Here is a 20,673-nt window from a genome sequence, read left to right on the forward strand (position 1 = left end):
AAGAATTTAGGAACCAGAGGTGGGAAGCATGATTGAGAATATTTAGAAGAAGATAAATGGAGGTAGAATAATCACTTTCAGATTATACTGCACACCACCTGGTCAGAAAGAGCAAATGGATGAAGACTTCGGAAAACATTGAAAGCTGGCAAAGAAGCCTGATAGGACTCCAGTTATCCATACATATGCTAGAATTCTTTTTCTTTCAAAAGGAGGGCAGCTAATAGTTATTTGACTTGTTTTAATGATGATATCCTTCAAAAAAGTATAGGAATCAATAAAAGAAAAATTATTCTGGATCTGATTCTTAGCAATAAGGAAATGGCTCATAGGGGCAGAATGGAGAAGAATGTGGAAGACAAGTGACTACTTCACGTTTAGAATTTGTGATAGAGAAGAGAGGAAAGTCAGACATAGTCTGACATGCACCCTAGATTTTGGAAGATTTTAAAGGGTTCAGAGAAAAAATATACTGTATCCTATGGGCTAAAATACTATAGGTTAAGTCAACACAGGATGCATGGGAAGAACTCAAGAATAAAGTTCTTAAGACTCAAAGAGCAATAATTCTGAAGACAAAAAGGAGAGCTACCTAAGCAAACTAACTCAATGGCATAGTTGATTCACTAGCCAGATTAGATGTTTAAAAGACATGTATAGCGATGGAAACAAGGTCAAGCAATAGAGGATGAAGACATAAATGTGGCATGGTCCTGTAAGAATGGTGTCAGGAGAGATAGAGCTCAAAAGAGCTAAAGAAAATTAAGGATGAAAAAACTTTTAAAAATCTATACTGGAGAAAAGAGGAGGATCAAAAAAAGTGCATAGACTATCACTCAGAAGGAATGGAATGGCTATGACTTATGATGGAAGTAAGTTGCAACTGTGCAACTCTTATTCTGCTTATTATCTCTGTCAAAGAGCAAGATCTCTGGGCTGGAAAAGTTAGTGTCAAAATGACTGGGGAAGTTGGCATTCCAGATCAGTAAGGAGATGTCCAGAAAGCACTCCACTGCCCTTGATGAATTGAAGGAATCTGGCCCAGATGAACTACATCCTTGGACACTGGCACAAGTGATCGCTGAGTCACTGTGAGCATTCTGTGAAAAACTACGGAGTGCAAGAGAGCTACTACAGCATGGGGAAAAGGACAAATGTTCTGATTTTCCAAAAAAGGGAAAAGAATGGAATTTGTGAACTGTAAGCTGATGAGCTTGACCTTAATACCTAGCCAAATTTTAGACTACTGTTCAAAAAAAAAATGATTGGTGAACATCTAGCAAAGGAAGCAGTAATCACAAAAACCAGCAAGGCTTCATAAGTAGCAGGTCATTCCAGACCACATTAATTTTTTTTTATTGGATAGGTTACAAAAATGGCAGATTGGGGGACTAATATAAGTATAGTTTACTTACATTTTGCTTTCATTCTGTTCTGGGGAGGGTGGGAATGGAGACCTATGGATTAGCAGACCATAGTTAGATGCATTTGGAACAGGTTGAATAACCAGACTCAAAAAGTAGTTATTGATGGTTCATTGTCTACTTGGAGAGAGATCTGTAGTGGAGTATTCCATGCAAGAATCTATACTTGGTTCTGTTCTATTTAATACTTCAAAAAACTAATAGTATTATAGCCCTTTATACTTGTCAGGAGGTGAATACTAAGCTATTTACTGTACCTGTATAGCTAAAGTCTGGAGACTGATTTGGGAGAGTTTTGGGATGTCATAAATGCCACTCACTGTTTTAATGACAACTTGGTATTATTTTCGTTTTTTTGTTCTTGCCATTTGTTAACCTCACATTTCTTGATTCATGAAGCCTTATGTGAGCTATAGCTCTAAAGATGACGATCATTTGTATGTCGACTAAAATGACTGAAGGGAAAAGGGACAAATGTTGGAGGGGATGTGGAAAAAATTGGGTTGCCAATTCACAGTTGGTGGAACCATGAACTGATCCAACCATTCTGGAGAACAATCTGGAATTATGCCCAAAGAGTTATTAAACTGCCTGTATCCTTTGACCCAGAAATACCACTAATAAATCTATTTCCCAAGATGATTAGAGAAAAAGGAAAAGAAACTACATGTTCTAAAATATTTACAGCAGTTCTTTTTGTGGCAACAAAGAACTGGAAATTGCAGGGATGTCCTTCAATTGGGGAATGGCTGAACAATACTCTTGAATTCAGGGATAACTTACCAATAAGAACATTTCCCGAACTTTAGCCAAAGCCCTAAGAGCAGATCCAACACAGCTCCAAAGACAGATAAAAGGTAAGCCAGACCCTCTGCATCACCCCCTTCCTCAGTTTTCTTCTTCTTTTGCCCCTCAAATAATTATAATGCTCAAAAATACCAAAGCATAAATTTATGAGTACAGAAAAAGGCTTCCCTTTAGTCATGACACTAAAAACCATGGGAAATGAAAAAATTAATGGGATGTTACCAGCCCCTATCAGAGATAGGATCCCTTTCTGTGTATGAGGTGAAAGCTGAAAAATCATTTTTGTGCTGCTGTCTCCCCAAAACTAGGTTGAGAACCTCAGGTACAATGTAGCACCAATAGTTGGGATGAGAACTGATCTGCAGACCTGAAGCGAGATACAGACTGCTAAGAAGCTCCTGAAAGAACCATAGTGCCTACTATTTCTGGCTCCTGGGGCCTCAGCTGACTGCAAAAATATCCTTCAATAAATCTCACTAAGATGCACAAATATTCTGTTCAAGTGGTCTTTCTTTTCCTTATTTTGACTTCTTTAAAAAAAAATCACCCATTTAGAGAGTGTTTGCTGTTAAATGGTAGGAAAATGGACCAGCAAGTTTGACTACATCTTTGGAACACCTAAACCTCTGTGAACCCTTAAACTAAGTCAATGACTTGAGAAAAAGCAAAGACAATGAAGTTTCAACTAAGGACACAAAGTTGGGGAGGGATAGCTAACACCCTTGATGACTGTAGGGATTCAAAATGGTCTTGATAGGGTAGAACACTGGATCAAATCTAATAAGATGAAATTTAGTGTGAATAAATTTGAAGATACACTTTGTTTCAATAAAATAACTTTATAAATACAAGATGACAGGACATTATTAGGAGTCTGAAGAAGTAGAGGTTTTAATGGACTGAATGTTTAATATGAATCAGTAGTGATGCAATATTAACCTGCGTTGAGAGGCACAATGTCCAGGACTAGACTTTGCACTTGTTAGACTACCTCTGATATATTGTTTTAAATTTTGGATACCACATATCCAAGAGATAACCATTAACATAGTGGAGGGCCTCAAATTTCTTATAAATATCTTACAATCACAGGATTTATGATAAACTCACATATATGCATTCTTTTAAGATTTTAAAAATGTTATCTTTCTAACACGGAGTGAATCAAGGTAGACAATACAGATGTTATCTGCATTTTACAGCTTAGAAGACTGAGGTGCAGATAGTTAAAGTGACTTATCCAACTTATCAGCATCAGAGCTGATGTGCAAACCCAGGTCTTTTGAGTTCGAAGCCAGTGTTCATTCTACAATACCATTCAGGAGCGAGACTATGACCTTCTAGAAGGCTAGGGCATTCGTAGGCTATGATGATAGTTCCCTGGTAGATAATCTCTCTTACCCTCAACCCTCATCACTCCTAATACAGGACAACCACTTACTTACAAAAAGATCAAACCTGCTCTGAGACCATAGAAACTACAGATCAGGGGCTTCCAGGGGACATTCACGGGATGGAAATTAATCTGGTGAACCCCCATAGCTAAGATAGAGAGGAGGCTCTGGACTCAAAGGCTGGGCCCCCAATCTCAACCACATTATGTATATATAATTTATTTGTGTATACACATGTATGTACATGCATATAAACACACATACATGTATATGCACATGTATATAAACACGTACACATGTATAAATGTATATGCATGTGTATATATGTATACACACATACATACATGCATGTATGTGTGTGTGTGTGTACATATATATAATCTATTTACGATATACAAGACATAAAATCTTCCTGCCCAATGAAAGCATTGATTGATGTCAGGGAGATCCTTCTGCTCACGTCCCCTAGTTTAAGAATGTGGAATATTGGAGCTGGAAGGCAACTTAGAAATTTTCTAGTTCAATTGGCTCAGTTTACAGGCCCAGGGAAAGGAAACAATTTGCCCGAGGTCACGCTGCTACTAAGTTAAGGAACCAGGACTGGAATTCAAGTCTCCTGACTACAAGCCTAGTGCCATTTCTACTGCACCACAATATTCTCTTCTTCAATGTTATGCCAGTCTAAACAATGTTTTCCCTTTAGGCCTTTGATGCTAATTAAACAGTGAATGGGAAACTCTAGACCATTGACCAGTACGTGAACTTGCACTGACTACTGGGATGGTGCTAAGAGAAATAGCCTAGGCAGGTATTTCCCTGCAAATAACTGCTCTGAATTGACAATTTAGGGGGGAAAGGAAGCCATACGAACCCAGATGGGACAAGGTTGAGTCGGGTTTCATAGCCCTGGAATTTGTTTACAAATCTGAGGGAGTTCCAGCTTTGATTTCTGACTTTGTCAGTCTTCATAAGAGGACAGAGGAAATTCTAGTGCTTCTTGTTATTAAGGGTGAAAGGAAGCCATTCGATCTTCCTGTGCACAAAGCACCAGCCCCAGGAAGTTGTTAAAGGCTACCTTGTCTACCACTTACCCAAATTACTGACTTAACTCTTATCAGAGCCTTTCTCCCCTTTTTAGGGAATAGAATCATAGAGAGAATGAAATGCCAGAATTTAGAATCCAAAGATAAATATGTGATATTACCCACTCCACTCTCAAATTCTCTGGACCTTAGTTTCCTGATGTATAAAATGGGGATAAGAAAACAAATTATTTTTGTTAAAGGTTTCTTATGAGGAAAATACTTTAAACTAAATATGAGCTGCTAAGCCTCTGGGTGGTATAGTGGATAGGGCACTGAGCCTGGAAACAGAAAGACTTGAATTCAAATTTGACCTTAGACCTTTACTAATTATATGACCTTGGGAAGGTCACTTAACCACTATTTTGCCTCAGTTTGCTCAAACTGTACAATGGGGATAATAATAGTACCAACCTCCCAGGGTTGTTGTGAGATTAAAATGAAACATTAATTGTAAAGCACTTAGCACAATGCCTGGAACATTGTAGGCACTTAATAAAGCCTAGCTCCTCTGTCGTTAAGCAGGCAGCCCATGTGTCATTCTAGGAGAGCCTAGCTCTCAATTGACATTAATTCCTAAAATATTCAATGATCCTACCACTCCTTTCCGAGGAATTCAGATTTTTAGAGGGGCCTCTTGCAGCTTCCTCCGATGCCTCATCATGGCGTGAAAGTGAATTTGAGCTTGTGAAGGTGGCCAAGCTTTGGCAGGTCCTGCTAAGGTGGAACAGCTTCACCAGGCCTACTGACAGATTGTGCTTACCCTTCTGTGGACTAGCTTAGATAAACGTAGAAAGCCTTGTCAGCCGGACTGAACCCGCCTCCAACCTGTGGATGCCCAGACAGGAAAGTCAGGAATCAAATAGAAGCTTAATTTCAAGGTGAGGGAAACAGCTCGCAAGCAAGAAGGGATCGAGATACACGTGCTGGGCCCCCTTCCCTAATGGGAGGATCCGCTTTAGTGTGGTCGAACCTTGATTTATATATTTGTGACTAGACAAAGAATCGAACAGTGTAGTGCAGCAACAGTGGTGAGACACAACAGTAACGGTGAGGCAAGGCTGTCCAGCGATGAAAAGTCCATTCATAGCAGGCCTTTGTGTCTGGGCCTGTTGGTGCTTGTCCGAACTCAGAGACCTTTACTTCCAGACAGTGAGTGCAAGGGTTATTGCGGTGCCAAACTCAGGGCACACTTGCTTGCTAGACCTTAGATCTGGAAAACAGGGTGTCTCCTAATGATATGTCGACAGGCCCAACCCCAGAGTGCTAGCCATGGAGGGATGAATGTTGATTGGTTACTGGAGTTCAGGAAACCCTGCTTAGAAGGCTTGTAATTTGCTTTAGTGAAGGCCACACCTCCTGGAAGGTGAAGATCCTGGATCCTCGAAGTATTGACGTAAATATACCTACCAAAGATGAGAAAAAAACCTTCAAGAGCCAAAGGAATGAATCCTAAATGGTGGAATGTCAGACATGTGTGCTATACAGTGGGAGAAGTATCATATTTGTGTGTTGTGGGGAAGAATACTATGTGTGCCTACATAGGCACTTAGGACATTTTGTTGAAATGACAAATTTAAGAAAAAAACCCAACATGGTGTCATTTCCAGTGTCCTCAAAAGAATAACTTTGATCTTAAAGAAGACCAGGATAACCTGCCCAAATCAGGGAAAATGCTAATCAGGGGCCTACTTTGTGCTTACTGTCCCTATCCCTGGACACTGGGACTTGAAAAATGCGTGTATATACACATATAGAGGTATAGAGGGGTATGAGAGAGAGAAAGAGACAGAGAGAGGAAAGAGGGAAATACAAAGAGAAAGAGAGGAGAGAGAGAGGAGAGAGGGAAAGAGAGAAAGAAGAGAGGAAAATGGGAAAGAGCAAAAAAAGGAGAGGGGGGAGAGAGATGGAGAGACAGAGAGAGAGGAGAGGAAAGAAAGAAGGACAGAGAGAAAAAGAGGAGAGAGGGAGAGAGAGAGAGAAAGAGAGACAGAGAGAGAGAGAGGCATGGGGCTCAGGGCTAGCTAGGGGCAGTGATATTTTTTGCTCTTCTCATGGTAACTTCAATCCCACTCCCTCAGCTTGGGGAGGAGGGGGGGGGAGACACAAACTGCTGTAGAGACCTTTTCCTTTCCTTTCAACCTTCTATTCTTTCTCCCTTTCTCCTCCTCTCTTTCATAGCAGATAAAACAAATCTCATACCTGGACAAGTATAGTAGTATAATCAGATTAAAAGGGGCATCAAGGGAAACTTTACAGGTGCTCATGGGACTTAGAACTGGAAGGTCCCACAAAGCCCATCTAGTCCAACATTATCTGGATGAGCAAACATCCAGAGCAGCAGCATGGCTTGTCCAGAGTCACCAGGAAGTCTACAGCAGAACCATGATTCAAACCCAGATTTTCTGGCTTCAAATTCTGTATGGTCAAAGGGATCGACTAGCAAGCAAGTTAGGCCTGGGAACAAGTCTGATAATGGACCTGGTGGCTTGAGGGTTGCTATGAAAGCTGTTTTTTGCTCCCTCCCCCACCCTTGTGTGGTAGGGATTGTAGCAACATTCTAAAGCTTGATTACTACTTATTTGGGAACTCAGGCAGCCTGGAGAAGAAAGGAGAAAATAAGGAGAAAAAGGTGATAAAGAACAATGATATTTCCAGCTGATAATAATAGCATTCATGCTGTAAGGGCATAAGAAGGTGATAAACATTTATATGGTGCCTACTATGTGCCAGGCATTGTGCTAAGTGCTTATTTGATCCTCACAACAACCTTGGAGGTTTTAAAACCCCATTTTACAAATGAGGAAACTGAGACAGAGGTTAAGTGACTTGCCCAGAGTCATACTGCTAAGGAAGAGTGTGAGGCAAGATTTGAATTCAGATCTTCCTGACTCCAGGCCCAGCACTCTATCCACTGTGCCACCTAGCTCCTTTTAAGGTTTGTAAAGTGTTTTGCACATGTTTGCATATCTTATTTGAGCTGTACAAACATTCTTTGAGGTTGAGGTCATTATCTTCATTTTACAGAAGAAAGGAAGGCTGAGAGAATTTAAGAGACTGTCCCAGGGTCACCAGGGGCAGTAAGTGTCTGAGGCAGGTCTTCTAATCCCCCTAACCAGCCCCTTTTTCTACCACACAATATAATGAGAAATGAAGGAGGGTCGTTAGGTTTGGCTATAAGTTCAGTCCTAGAGATGACAGAGAAGTGACAGACAGGTGAGGACAACCTCTGTTGGAAAAATATGAGATCGCTTTCCAGGTTAAGTGCAATCTTTTGAAAGCCCCCTGCAGCATGGATTCTGGGAAAGTTTCTTAGGATGTATTTCATCTATGCCAACCTTTCCTCTTTGGGTAATGACTTATAGAGTCTGAATTATCTCCAATAGAAGCTGATCTTATAAACATTCATCCATCCAATTGAGAAAGAATATTTGGTGTTCCTGGTATCTTCTAGCCTTCAGAGCCTACAGATGGGATCACTACTACAGCAGTTGAACACATTCCACACTCATGAAATATCCATTTATTTATGAAAATATGTTTAGCTTCAACAGGAAACAGAATCAACACTGTTCACTTTTTTTACACAAACATTGCTATGCTGTAGGGGTAAGGAAGTTCTCCAACAATATTTACAGAAATTGACAAGACCAGAAAAGAGAGAGAGCACACCACAAAAGCCAGTTGGACATCACACTGGGGGTATATTTAAAAGGATCACATATACTTCAATTCTTTGAGATTTGTGATTTCAACTATTTTAGTAGTCCCCTTACTCATACAGATTATAACTCCCTAAGCTTTAGTACATGGTCTTTGTGAGCTGCTGTGACTGAAAAAAAAAATCACCTTGTGCCCACCTCAGTAGAATGTTGATAAGCATACCAGGCTAATTTTCAAATGACAGGCACAGAATCCATTCTAGGTTTCTTCTCGAAGGCTTTCCCTGTTGGTGGCACATACATGGGCACTGCCTTCCAGAACTCAGGATTAGCTCTGAGATGCAATCAAGCATCTGAGGATGACTGAGCTAATCATTTGGCTCCAGTTAAATTTTGAATGTTCAGCAGCTGTGGCTGGAAGTGATCCTAATCATTCTTGCTCACAGCCTCAGACTATGAAACAGGAGGCTTCTTTGTCCTAGTCAATACAATTCAAAGCAAATTTGCTTTTCCAGACAAATCTTTAATGGGCCAGTACAGGATCCTTCTCCACCAAGGATCTGGTTTGACTTTGGAAAAAGAAATCCTTGTATACAACACATATTAAGAGATTAAAGCTTGCAAAGGTTCTCACAAAAGCCAGCTGAGCTGGAGGTTTCCAACATCAATTGTTACAGCTGAAAAAGGATCTTAAAGATCATCCAGTCAAACACTCTAGTTTTAGAGATGAGGAAGCCAAGTTCTGGAGAGGTGGTGGATTTCACAAGGTCACACCGGTAAAGCTGGGCATCAAACCCAGATCTCCTAATTGCTTGTTCAGGACTCTTTCAATTATACTTTCTTGCTTTCATCCTTTGGATGGCCAAGGCTACAGCTCCTATAGATTGTTGCTGGAGCTCAGAAGCTGCTTTCCCAAATTCTGACACATGAGAGGAATCAAATGTTTTCAAGTTCTACCGTCACAACACAAGGCAGGCCGCTGAGCTAAGCCAGTCTTATTTTATGTTTGGCATTTTGGCTGAAATCAGCTTTAAAAAGACCATCTGCACACTAGGAACTAATCACTTTATCAAAGACTGAGGCAGTGGTATTAAACTATCTCCTGACAGTAGGGAGACCATCAGCCCTTGTACTGGAGACCTCAGGGGTAGCAGGTACAACTTATAGGTGACCTCCCTCTCATTATTCGAACTTTTAACTAGGTTTTGTGGAAGCATGCCCAGTTTAGGGGACATTGCACTTTCCAGGGGCCCATACAAATCACTTCAGCTCTGGAAATATGCCCAGCACTTGAACCCCCAGTGAAGAAAACACTCTGAGGGGTAAACACATCCTGGGGATGGCTAAGTTCAAGTGAGGTCTCTTTAGCAAGGGGATTCTTAATCTGTCTTTTAATCTTTGACAGTCTGATGCAGTGTGTGGACCATTTCTCAGAATAATGTTTCCAAATGCATAAAATATATCAGTTTGTAAAGGAAACCAATGGTTATGGGAAATAAAGATGCAATTTCCCCCCTGATATCAGGTTCATGGACCCCCTGAAATATACCCATGATACCAAGGAGTCATCAGAAGCCAGGTTAAGAACCCTACCTTACTTAAACCTATTTTACAGCAGCTCCCTTGTCTGAAGAGCAGTCCTGATTTGTTTAGAGCAAATCCCTGGCAAAGGCCATTGCATCCCTGGAATTTGTGAGGGTCTTGGGCCCAAAACAAGCTTTGCAGAGAAGCTACAACTACTTAAGGTTGTCTAGAAATCGCCAACTTCTTTTTTCTCTCTAGGAGTACTTCCATAAAGCCTGCCTTAGCAAATCTGACATGACTGTGCTTTGTTTGTGTTAAGCCACAGGAATCCTCTGAACCCAGTTCCAAGACATTGGGAGAACCCAGTTAAGCCACAGAAGTGAGAAGAGTTAAAGTGTATCATGAGTAAATGCTCTACCATTCAGGTATTTTTGCCAGGATGGTGGAACACTGCCTTCACCATTCAGGCAAATGCAAGAGGAGGCATTTTGCTGAAACATTTAAAGAGAAGCAAGGGCAGTAACCATTGCCAGGAGATGTAAGCCTGGCCACAACTGTATCTCCTTTGGACAGAATTAGTTTAGCAGAAGAGTGAGAAGCTGACCTACATAAACCTTTGGCTCATGGAGAAGGACACAGTTGCATTGTGTGGGTAGGCTGTGGATTTTTCCTTTGCCAGGGTATTCTCTGCTGACGTGTGACTCCACTGGGAAGATAGCTATGTGGGGAGGGGATATATCCCTTACAAAGTGCCCCATGGGGCACAACTGTGCTTGCTCCTCATCTCAGAGGTGGTGGCTGGTTCACTGGAAGAGTAAGTCTGGGCTGATACTTTAGGCTTCCTATCTGCAAGAGTGATTGAGCTAGGACTGTGCCATTCCCTTAGGGGTATGTTTAAGAGACCCAGGTTTTGTACTCCAGTGGTGGGAGTCACTTCAACTGTAACATCAGGTGCAAAGCACTGGTTTTCTATGGCCAGGGGTGTTACAGGGGAAGGAATAGACAGACTCAAAGGAGGAGGGATGGTGGGTTCAGGTTAGCACAGGCCCAATGTATACATGTGTATGCATATACACACATGCATGTTATACACACAACATATGTGCATATGTATAATGTGTATATGTGTATTTTTGTTGTGCCGTTGTTTCAGTTGTTTCCAACTCTTTGTGAACTCATTTGGGGTTTTCTTGGCAAAGATACTGGAGTGGTTTGCCATTTCCTTTTCCAGTCTATTTTACAGATGAGGAAATAGGGTTAAATGACTTGCCTAGGGACACACAGCTAGTAAGTGCTGAGGCCAGATTTGAACTCAGGTCTTCCTGACTCTAGGTCTAGTGTTCTATCCACTGCACCACCTAACTGTCCTGTGTATGTAAATGTATACGTATCCACAATATATATGTGCATATGTACATACATATATGTATATGTGTATACATACACATACATACATACATATAAACACGCACATATCCATCTGAATTGCTTTGCACTGAGCTTGCTGTCAAGGTGATCTGATACGCTGGGAATGTTCTATTCCCCTGCCTTGCCCTTATGTTATCCTATTTCCCTGAGAGGCTCTGAGCTGAAACAAACAAGTGCTTGACCTTGACACTTTTTCCTTAGGATGGAAGGTGGGTTTGGAGACAGGAGCATTACTTAGAAGCAAGTTCTGATATCCAAAGATAAACTTTGCCAAAGATGTGAGAAAAATCAGAAGAGTGATTCATTCAAGGCTATGGAGTTAAAACTGTTCTTGGTGCATCAGGGATCCCTTACATCAAACCCAACACAAAAACCATGATCCATTGATCCTGGTTTCTTCTATAATTGGGTAGCTAGTAAGGAGAAAAAGGTGCTGATTTGAAACAAGTTAGCTTAAGGATAAGAACTACAGGATAAAAAGATCTGCTCGGGCTTACATTCCTTCATCACTTTATAACAGCATGTTATCAACTAGCTCTCAGCAGCTGCTGAGATCGTATTAACGAAGTGCTTGCTGATTCCTGCAGCTGAGGCATGATATTTTCTCAGCTAACACATATATAAGCAAACTCCTGACTCATGAATTTGCTATTCTTCAAATATCAGGGGTTATTTTGTTTTTAATGATGATGAATTTTTGGCCTAGGAACTTTTGACAGCATCCTAGGGCTTAAAGGAACCTCAGAAAGTCATTTAGCTCATTGCATAACAAGGTAGGAATCTCCTCTAAAACATCTTTATAAGGAATCATCAGTCTTCACTGGAAAATATCCAGTGATGGAGAACTCACTGAGGCAGTGTGATACAGTGGAAAGACTGATGGGTTTGGAGTCAGAGTTTCTGGGCTTGAATCCTGGTTTTGCTGTTCACTTACCTTAGGCAAGCAAGTCACATCACCTCTCTAGGCTCCATTTTCCTCATATATAAAATGAGGAGTTGGGCTAGACAACCTCTGAGGGCCCTTCTGGTGCCAACTTTATGATCCTATTACTTTCTAAGGTAAACTACTCTACTTTAGGTCAGCTCTGATTATCAGGAGACTTTTCCTTGTTGAAATTTGCCTCTGTTATTGGTCGTCTCTTTGATATTAGTGCTAGCCCTGTCCTTTAGGGCTAAAACAGCTAAATCTAATTCCATTTCACAACTAGTTCACCTGGTTGGATCTCACTCTTAATTTGAGGATACTTCCAGCTCTCTGTGACTTATAGGTACTTCCATCCACAAGAAGAAATCTTGTGACTAGGTAAAAGAAGCCATTCTCTGCCTCATTTCTTACCTAGCCTTAATCACTGATCTTCATCACCTCAAACTGAGACCTGTTAAAGACCTGAGCTTTAAAAGGTCAAGGTCCCCCACTGCATCCTGGGCCATTTCCAGTTATCTTGATGTGTATCTGGCCACTGGACCCAAATGACTCTGGAGGAGAGAGTGAGGCTGGTGACTTTGCATAGCTCTGCCTCACTTAAATCCAATTCACTTGTCATGGCATCACCTCCCTGATGTCATAGTTTGCTTCGAGAATGAAAGACAAACAACAACAACACTTACAGGTGTAAATGGCAACTTTCAGCACACTGCTCACCCCTTTGTCATCTGAATTTCCCAGGACCTCTTTCCTTACAATCCACGTGGCTTCATTTCATGATTGGCAGAGAGTAGCAGTGAATATGGAACTAGGGGACACAAATGATTTCTTTCTGAGGGAGAAAGGAAGTAGGGCATTGATGGCTTATTTTTCAGGTACTTAGATTTCCTTCTTAGTATAACAGAATTATCAAATATTGGAGCTGGAAGGAAGCTTAGGGATGATCCCATCCAACTTTCTTATTTTACATTTGGGAGCCAAAAGCTAAGCGACTTTCTTAAGGTCATACAAGCTAGTAAGTAGAAGAGTCAGGACCTAATAATAGCTAGCAATTCCGTAGCCTTATAGGTTTTGCCTGTGTCGTGTTTTTGGCTCCTCATAATCCTCCAGTGAGGTAGCCTAAGATTTTAAATCCTGAAGTTGCAGATGGGGCAATGGATAATCAAAGAGGTTAAATGATTTGCCCCAAATGACACAAGTATAAAGTGTGAGAGCTGTTATTTGAGCCCTTGAGTGCTTTCCATCTCATCATAGACACTTCCTGGGTTTTCTCATGTATCCTTCTAACTTTAAGCTTTAAGCTCAGTGGGCAAGATTTTTGTTTGTTACTGTTTATGTATGATCTGCATTATGTAACAATCCAGGATGGAAAATTCTTGCCACTGGAGGGGGATGGAATCCCCAATGATTTGTTTCTAATACACAGTACTTTGGAAAACTGCCCTCTTTCTCTGTAGGCAGCCGGTAGAGAGCAGTAGTGGTTGTCAGTAAAAGGTAAAGGGTGGAATTGGAAGAGTAGAAAAGAGCAAGAAGCAGTTTGATGATAAGTACATTCAATATCCCTATATCTAGGATTTTCTGTACCATATTCCCCAACAGCAAAACTAGAAAAAAAAGTCCTATTCCTGAATGGCACCTAATGAGTCTCATTTCCTTGCAGCTTCCAGCCTTGGGCTCCAACAAAGGCTGAGAACCCTGTGGAACAGTTTCTGTATTATAAGGCAGAGGGATGGGATTGCATCACACTGTACGTAACGGAACAGCTCTGGGACATCTTAGAATCTTTTACTCACTGATGCTATTTCAAGAGAGGTCTGTGTGGAAACAGGGATGGACATAAGGGTTTTGACCTTTGATTATCAGAATAAAGCCCATTTACATGGAAAGTCATAGTCATTTGGTGTGTGTACACTGTGACCATATTCTTTATTCTAAAGATAAGTAAGCCAGGGGATTACATTATTGACTTGGTATTTGGTGTAGAGGATTGTCAGCAAGACCTGAGTTCAAGTCTCATCCCTCTCTATATATACATACTTAGCTGTATGACCATGGACAAATCCTTTAATCTCTAAGGCTCAGTTTCCTCATCTGTAAAATGAGGGGGTTAGTCTACTCTAGGTGGTCTTTAAGGTTATTTCCAGCTTGGAATCTATGATCTTCTCTGAAACCATTTTTGGACCTAAAATCTGAAGAAAAGAAGACTTGGAGTCTTTAATGAACTGCAATGTTCAGTGAGTCAATAGTATGATAGCAGCAAAGGAGGCCAATGAGATTTTTGGGCTGCATTAACAGAAAGATGATAATGGACATAAGGAAACCCTAAAGTTTTTGATCCTGGTCAGACCACACATGGAATAGTTTGTTTAGTTCTAGATGCTTTATTCTAAGAAGGACATTGACAAGCTAGTTTACATCCAGTGGAGGAGATTGTAAACTATCCTATATGAAGACTGGCTAAAGGTCCTGGGATGTTTAGCCTGAAGAAGCTATGACTTTGGGAATAGGGGGTGGAGGGAGATCATTGCTGTACATGTATCTGAAGGGCTGGCACAATAAAGCAGCATTAGATTTATTCTACTTGACCCCAGAAGGCAGAAATAGGAGCAATGGATGGAATTGTAGAGAGGGATATTCAGACGTCACATAAGGCTAAACTTCCAAACAAACTGAGCAACCCCAAAGTAGATTATAGCTCCTTGAGGGCAGGGACTGCCTTTTACCTTTCTTTGTTCCACCAGTGCTTAGCACAGTGCCTGTCACATAGTAGGCACTTAAATGCTCATTGACTGATTCACTGGAATGGACTGTCTCAGGAGACTAAGAGCTCTCTATGACTGGAGGTCTTTGAGCAGAGGTTAGATGACCACTAGTCTAGGATGTTAAAGAGAGGATTCTTTTGTGTTTGACTCTACAATAGTAACCACAAACATTTACGAGTTGCCCACTGGTATACGGCACTGTGATTGGTGTTCAGGGATAAAAAGACAAAACTGAAAGAGCCTCTGCCCTCAAGGAGCTTATATTCTACTGGGAGGAATATGTCATGTAAACATACGTATAATTCAAGGCAGGTTTTTGTGGAAGCTGGGGAAATGAACAAGTATTCCAAGAATATTTGAGGAACGATAGATACTCACAGGAGGGAGGGTTTGGTAAATCCGGGCAGGCTAGACAAAAGTGGCATTTAAGATTAGCCTTAAAGGAAGATGAGTATTCTAAAGGGTAGAGATGAGGAGAAAAGCACAGAATAGGCAAAGGGAAGGAGTGGCCTCGCCTGTGTGGGCAACAGGAGATGGTGTGTTGATTTCTGGGAAGAGCTAGTGGTCCAGTTTGATGGAAACGTAGAGCATCTATTGAGGGTGGTGTGGGACGGGAGGGGAGGAATAATGTGAAACAAGACAGGATGTGGCAAGCTTTAAATGCCAAACTGAAGCAGGCAGATGATTGCTGGTTGTTATTTGCATTTGCATTTGCATGCCTGGGACCTAGTACAGTCCTTTACGTGTAGGAGATACTTAGTTGCTGAATTGATTTGAATCATATAGGAACCAAAAGACTTCAGAACAGCATTGAGAACCCAGCCAAGGTTGAGCATGGGTCTTCTGTGCAGTTAACATGGAGTTACAGGAAGGACATACTAAGCAGCCCAGGAATAGAAATAAAAAAAAAATACAGTTATCCTGAGTTGGCAACTGGCATGATAGAGTTGGCTTAGAGCCAAACAGGGCAATTCTAGTTACTTTTCCAGATGACAATCCTTAAAGCACTTGAAGGCAGCTATCATGATCCTCTTAGAGACTGAACTTTAGTCTGACCAATTCTCCAAATCATCATGGTTACTCTGAATTCTTTTTCTTTCTTGTGCTAGCTCACCTTCTCCTTCACCCTTTCTTTTGGACTCATCTACCAATTTAATAAGGCTGTTCTCTCTGCTGTTGCCATCCATATGAAACTGGACCCAGTTTGGCTACATCATTTGGTAGGGACAGGGAGGCTGATTCCTTAATATACAACTCTCAAGAAGTGACCCTGGAATTGGCCAGCACTTTCCTAAGGGGTAAATGAGAGAATTTCAAGGGTGTGATACTAAAGCCCTGTGTTTCTGTTATTGTATCCATTGGCCAAATCTTTTAAAAATGTGTTTTGGGCTTTCAGGTCTCACCCAATTTTAATTTGATTTATTCCATTCATCTATTCTCTCTTCTCAATGCCATTTCTAATGGAGGAAGACCCCCTGCCTTTGCTTCCTGTCCCAGCCTTCCATGATATACTTCTATTGTGCAACTATATTGTTCTTATTACCCTTCCTTCTTCACCCTTAGCCCCACCCTTAGCCCCTACTTTTTCTCTCCAATGTAGGCATGTGTTAGAACTGGCTGTACTCATAGATTTTGAGCTAAAAGCAATATTAAAGATTTAGTATAACCCTGTCACTTTGTAGATGAGAAAACGGAGGCCTTGAGTAGTTAAGTGACTTGCCCAAGGTCATACAGGTAATAATGGTAGAGTTGGGACTTGAACTCAGGTCTTCTGATTTCTAGTTTAATTTTTTTTTTCATAGCATGCTATCATAGTTAGGAATAACAAAATCTACTAATGGTTCTGGGCCCCCCCCAAGACTCAAGACAAACATGTGTGGCAGTATTAGCCCATCTATGTTAGCCCTTTACCACTACCAATATAAACTGTGTATCCATGAGATGAGTATCTAGAAAGAAATATCCCCATGTTGCTTTTCCTGGTTAGGGATTCTTCTATCTTACGCCAAATACACCTAGCATAAAATCCTAGGAATTAAATGCATTCTGGATAGTAACATGGTGGCAACATAACAACTGTAACTCTCAAAAGCCTGAAAAAGAAAAGAAGCTTCATGATTACTTTCCTTTGTAGATTGCTTATCTCAAAGGGATGGAGCAATAGTCATCATGAAAGCCACCACAAAAGCCAGGAGATGGCTGGCAGATCAGTGGAGCCAAAGATGCTAATTTCAGAGTTTCTGACTGTAGGGCACTTCATTTGACATATCTCAATGGCAAGCAGCATAGCATCACTAACATAGTCAATTGCTTAGTATATGCTTTGTCTTTCCCTAGTCCTAGTAAGTGATGAAGTTCCACATGGATTCACATGCAAACTTAATTCCCCAAGAAGCACAGGACTGGTTGGAGCAGGATCCAGATGTTTTTTCTCGGCTGGGCTGCTGGTAAGGAGAGATGGTGGGGCCATCTTTGGCAGTGAGGGGAGAGACTGCTGCATGCTACAGTCAGGAGTAGGGCTGGGAGGTCCATGATGAAAGCTTGGCTTCCTGAAGGCTAATAATAGCAGATTGAGCTTGGTGAAGGACAGTTTTCATTTTAGAGATGACCACCATGTCCCTGGGAGGGGAATGCAATAAACAGCTTTGAGGATGAATTCAGGAAGCGTATTTGATGTGTTTATTTACATGTGGCTCCTGGCAAGAGCCACCTCTCCAGAGAAGGAAAAAACAAGCTGCTTATTAGTAACTGGATTTTCCTCTATTTCTCTCTTCTTCTTGAGAACTCCATTTTGGATGAGAATTCTTTTTCTTTAAATGGCACAATTATAGAATCATAGAATTCCAGAGATAGAAGGGACCATTGAACACAGAGTGTCCATTGGAAGGGACCTTGGAGATCAACTAGTGTCACATTTCTTTGTCCTTCATATTGATGAACACAGTCAAGGCATCAGGAGGCATGGAAAAAATTGGGCTAGTGGTTATAGTGGGGTTGGGGTCCAAAATGCCAACAACTCCCACAGACTCCAAGATGCCTGCGTTAGTCCCAGTCATCTTTGTTCTTAGGTGTCTAATTCCATGTTCCTAGTTGCCCAAGGTACTGACCCTTCACCTCACTGGGAGGTTATCTGTACAGTGTACTGTGCCATCTGTATGCTGACTTCTATATTACACTCCTTGAGAGTATAACAAATAATCCTTGAGTGTCACTGGTTTTGGTTTCTGGCATCTACTGCTCTCTGTATTCTGGTTATCCTTGTGTGACTGCTCAGTCTTGCTTTGACCAAACCTTTGTTGTGTTGGTAATGACCTTCAATTGTGGGCCTTGAAATATTCCCTCCCAATTACAGAGGAGAAAACTGAGGCCCACAATGGTCTAATAACTTGCTCAAAGTCCTTTAATTTATTAAATATTTTTGGTCAGGTGGGACCTCTAAATCATAAAGTCATGGAATGTTAGAGCTAGAGGGATCTTAGAAGATAGAATATGGAATGTCAGATGTGGAATGTACCTTAGAATCTAGAATATTCTGGACATGGAACAGAAAGTCAGTGTTGGAAAAGGTCAGACAGGCCATTTAATCCCAACTCTCCTTTGTTATATAGAGGGGTGGAAGCTGAAGTCCAGAAAAGTGAAAAGATTTGTCCAAGATAACACAATTTATCGGGTATTTTTGAATAGGTTGGGCCACTGGATCACAAAATCATGAGAGCTGTTGATAACTTAGAAAATACAATGTGAGACCTGGATAGGATCTTACAGACCGACTGATTCAACTCCCTTCCATTTCACAAAAGAGGAAACTGAGGCCCAGAGAGAAGTGATCTGCCTGAGATTACTCAGTTTGCAGTAAAGTCTGGCCTCTTGACTCCTGGTTCTTGACAGATGTTAGATTGTGCTAATGGATCAATTCTGCTGAAATCGATTAAGGCAGTGACCCAGAAAAGGTTTCATAGAAGAAGCTGATGATGTCACCTCAAGGCTAGCTGAATTTGATGAACTGATGGGCTATTAGGAACTACTTGTAGACATTCATGTTCTCCATCCTGATCACCATTTCTGGCATCTAAAATGTTCCTTTTCCCCCTTACCTCTTTGAGTAAAGAGTAGCATTGAGTCAGTTGTTGTCTGGAGGAAGGACAATTTCATGCGATATTTGAGGGGAGTGATTTGTCATCTCTCCCTGCCACCTGTGTTTTCTTCAGTGTTTATTCATTAGCTCCTATATAGAATCTTACATCTGCAAGGAATGTTAGAGGATGTTTCATCCAGCCATCTTATTGAATGGAGCAAGGAACTGAGGCCCACAGGATTAAATGATGTTCCTAAGGCCACGTAACCCATTAGTGGAAGAAGCTGGACTAGAACCAGATTACCAGCTCCAGTGATCTTTCAGTTCCTCACACCATTACTTTCCACAGGCCCCATCCTTGGGAAATGTCAGATGCCTTCCAGCTCATGAATGTCATGCCCGTCTGAAAAGAAATAATAATTTTAAAAAAGACGGTGACATGGGTGCACCTTGGTGAATGTGCTCATGAAGGCCTGGGGTGTAGGTGGAAGGCAGCAATTTTTGGCTAGCTGCCCCACTTGGTCCAGGTTTAGGAGAGAGTGTTGGAGTAGCAGCTGAAGCTTTCAGACATGGTCTTGGAATTACTTCTGGAGGAACCATTGGAAGTGAGGTCTAGGGATAGGCGTTTGACCTTAGAGCCATCTTCCAGCTCATCCTCATTGACCCCAACAATCGAAGAGACAGTGGTCTCAATTCTGTTGACCTTATACACGCTGCCTTGGGTTTGCAGATAACGAGTAGACTTCATTTCAAGACCCTCATATTCTGTAGCATTGATGAACGGACAGCACCGGAAGGCATGCTTAAAGCCAATGCGAAATCTGCCAAGGCAATAAACCCAATTCAATTAAACAAATATTTATGAAGCATCCTTTATAACAAAGACATTAGACTAGTCCCCACACGAAAATAATAAGAAGAAAAATTTCCTAGCCCTCAAAGAGTTTACATTCCATTGGGGGCGGCAGCATGATACATAAAATCATACAAAGCAAATATAACAGTAATACAGAGTAATTTTAAGAGGGAGATAATACCAATAATTGGATGGGGAGAGGTCAGGAAAGGTTCATGTAGGAGATGCCACCTGAGGTAATCTTTGGAGGAAGATAGGGGTTCTTTCAGTAGCAGGGGAGGAAGAAATTTATTTCAGATGGGGGGGAACCACTTATACAAAGGTATGGATGTAGGAGGTGTAGCATCGTGTATGGAGCTAGTAGATCAGTTTAACCAGACCAGATGGTGCAAAAAGGGAAACAATATGAAACAGAAATTTTAAGGAAAAGTGGAATCCAGATTACGGAGATCTTTGAATGCTTAGTTAAGGAATTTTATTTTGTATGGAGGCAATAGGAATTGATTGAAAAATATTGAGTGGAATGGGTAACATGGTCAGATAATAAGCAGATAGAGTGGCAACCCCAAGGCTACCATTTTGATTCTATGATCTCATGACCCTTTGTTTCGATTATGTCTAAGGTCTCTTCCCAGGCCTAAATTTATTACCATATGATCCCAAGTTTACCTTCCTCTGAGTTCTAATAACATATATATCTACTAATTATTTGGCACTTCATCACATACCCATAC

General features: G+C 41.2%; 1 protein-coding gene and 1 long non-coding RNA gene across 2 annotated transcripts in view; one reads left to right on the forward strand and one right to left on the reverse strand.

Moving 5' to 3' along the window:
• LOC144455598 (uncharacterized) overlaps nt 1–2,713 on the forward strand; it is a 113,302-nt gene extending 110,589 nt beyond the window's left edge. The window contains exon 3 of the long non-coding RNA XR_013484319.1: nt 2,540–2,713. This is a non-coding gene — a long non-coding RNA (uncharacterized LOC144455598). The remainder of the gene's footprint in view (nt 1–2,539) is intronic.
• A 5,507-nt stretch (nt 2,714–8,220) lies between these two features.
• Nucleotides 8,221–20,673, reverse strand: part of TACR1 (tachykinin receptor 1) — a 188,407-nt gene continuing 175,954 nt past the window's right edge. The window contains exon 5 of the mRNA XM_020985308.2: nt 8,221–19,904. Within this exon, the coding sequence (XP_020840967.1) occupies nt 19,613–19,904 (292 nt within the window). The 3' untranslated portion in view covers nt 8,221–19,612. The remainder of the gene's footprint in view (nt 19,905–20,673) is intronic.

The sequence above is a fragment of the Phascolarctos cinereus genome, unplaced genomic scaffold (assembly GCF_003287225.1).
Source record: "Phascolarctos cinereus isolate Bilbo 61053 unplaced genomic scaffold, phaCin_HiC Scaffold_2;HRSCAF=192, whole genome shotgun sequence".
Classification (NCBI taxonomy): domain Eukaryota; kingdom Metazoa; phylum Chordata; class Mammalia; order Diprotodontia; family Phascolarctidae; genus Phascolarctos; species Phascolarctos cinereus.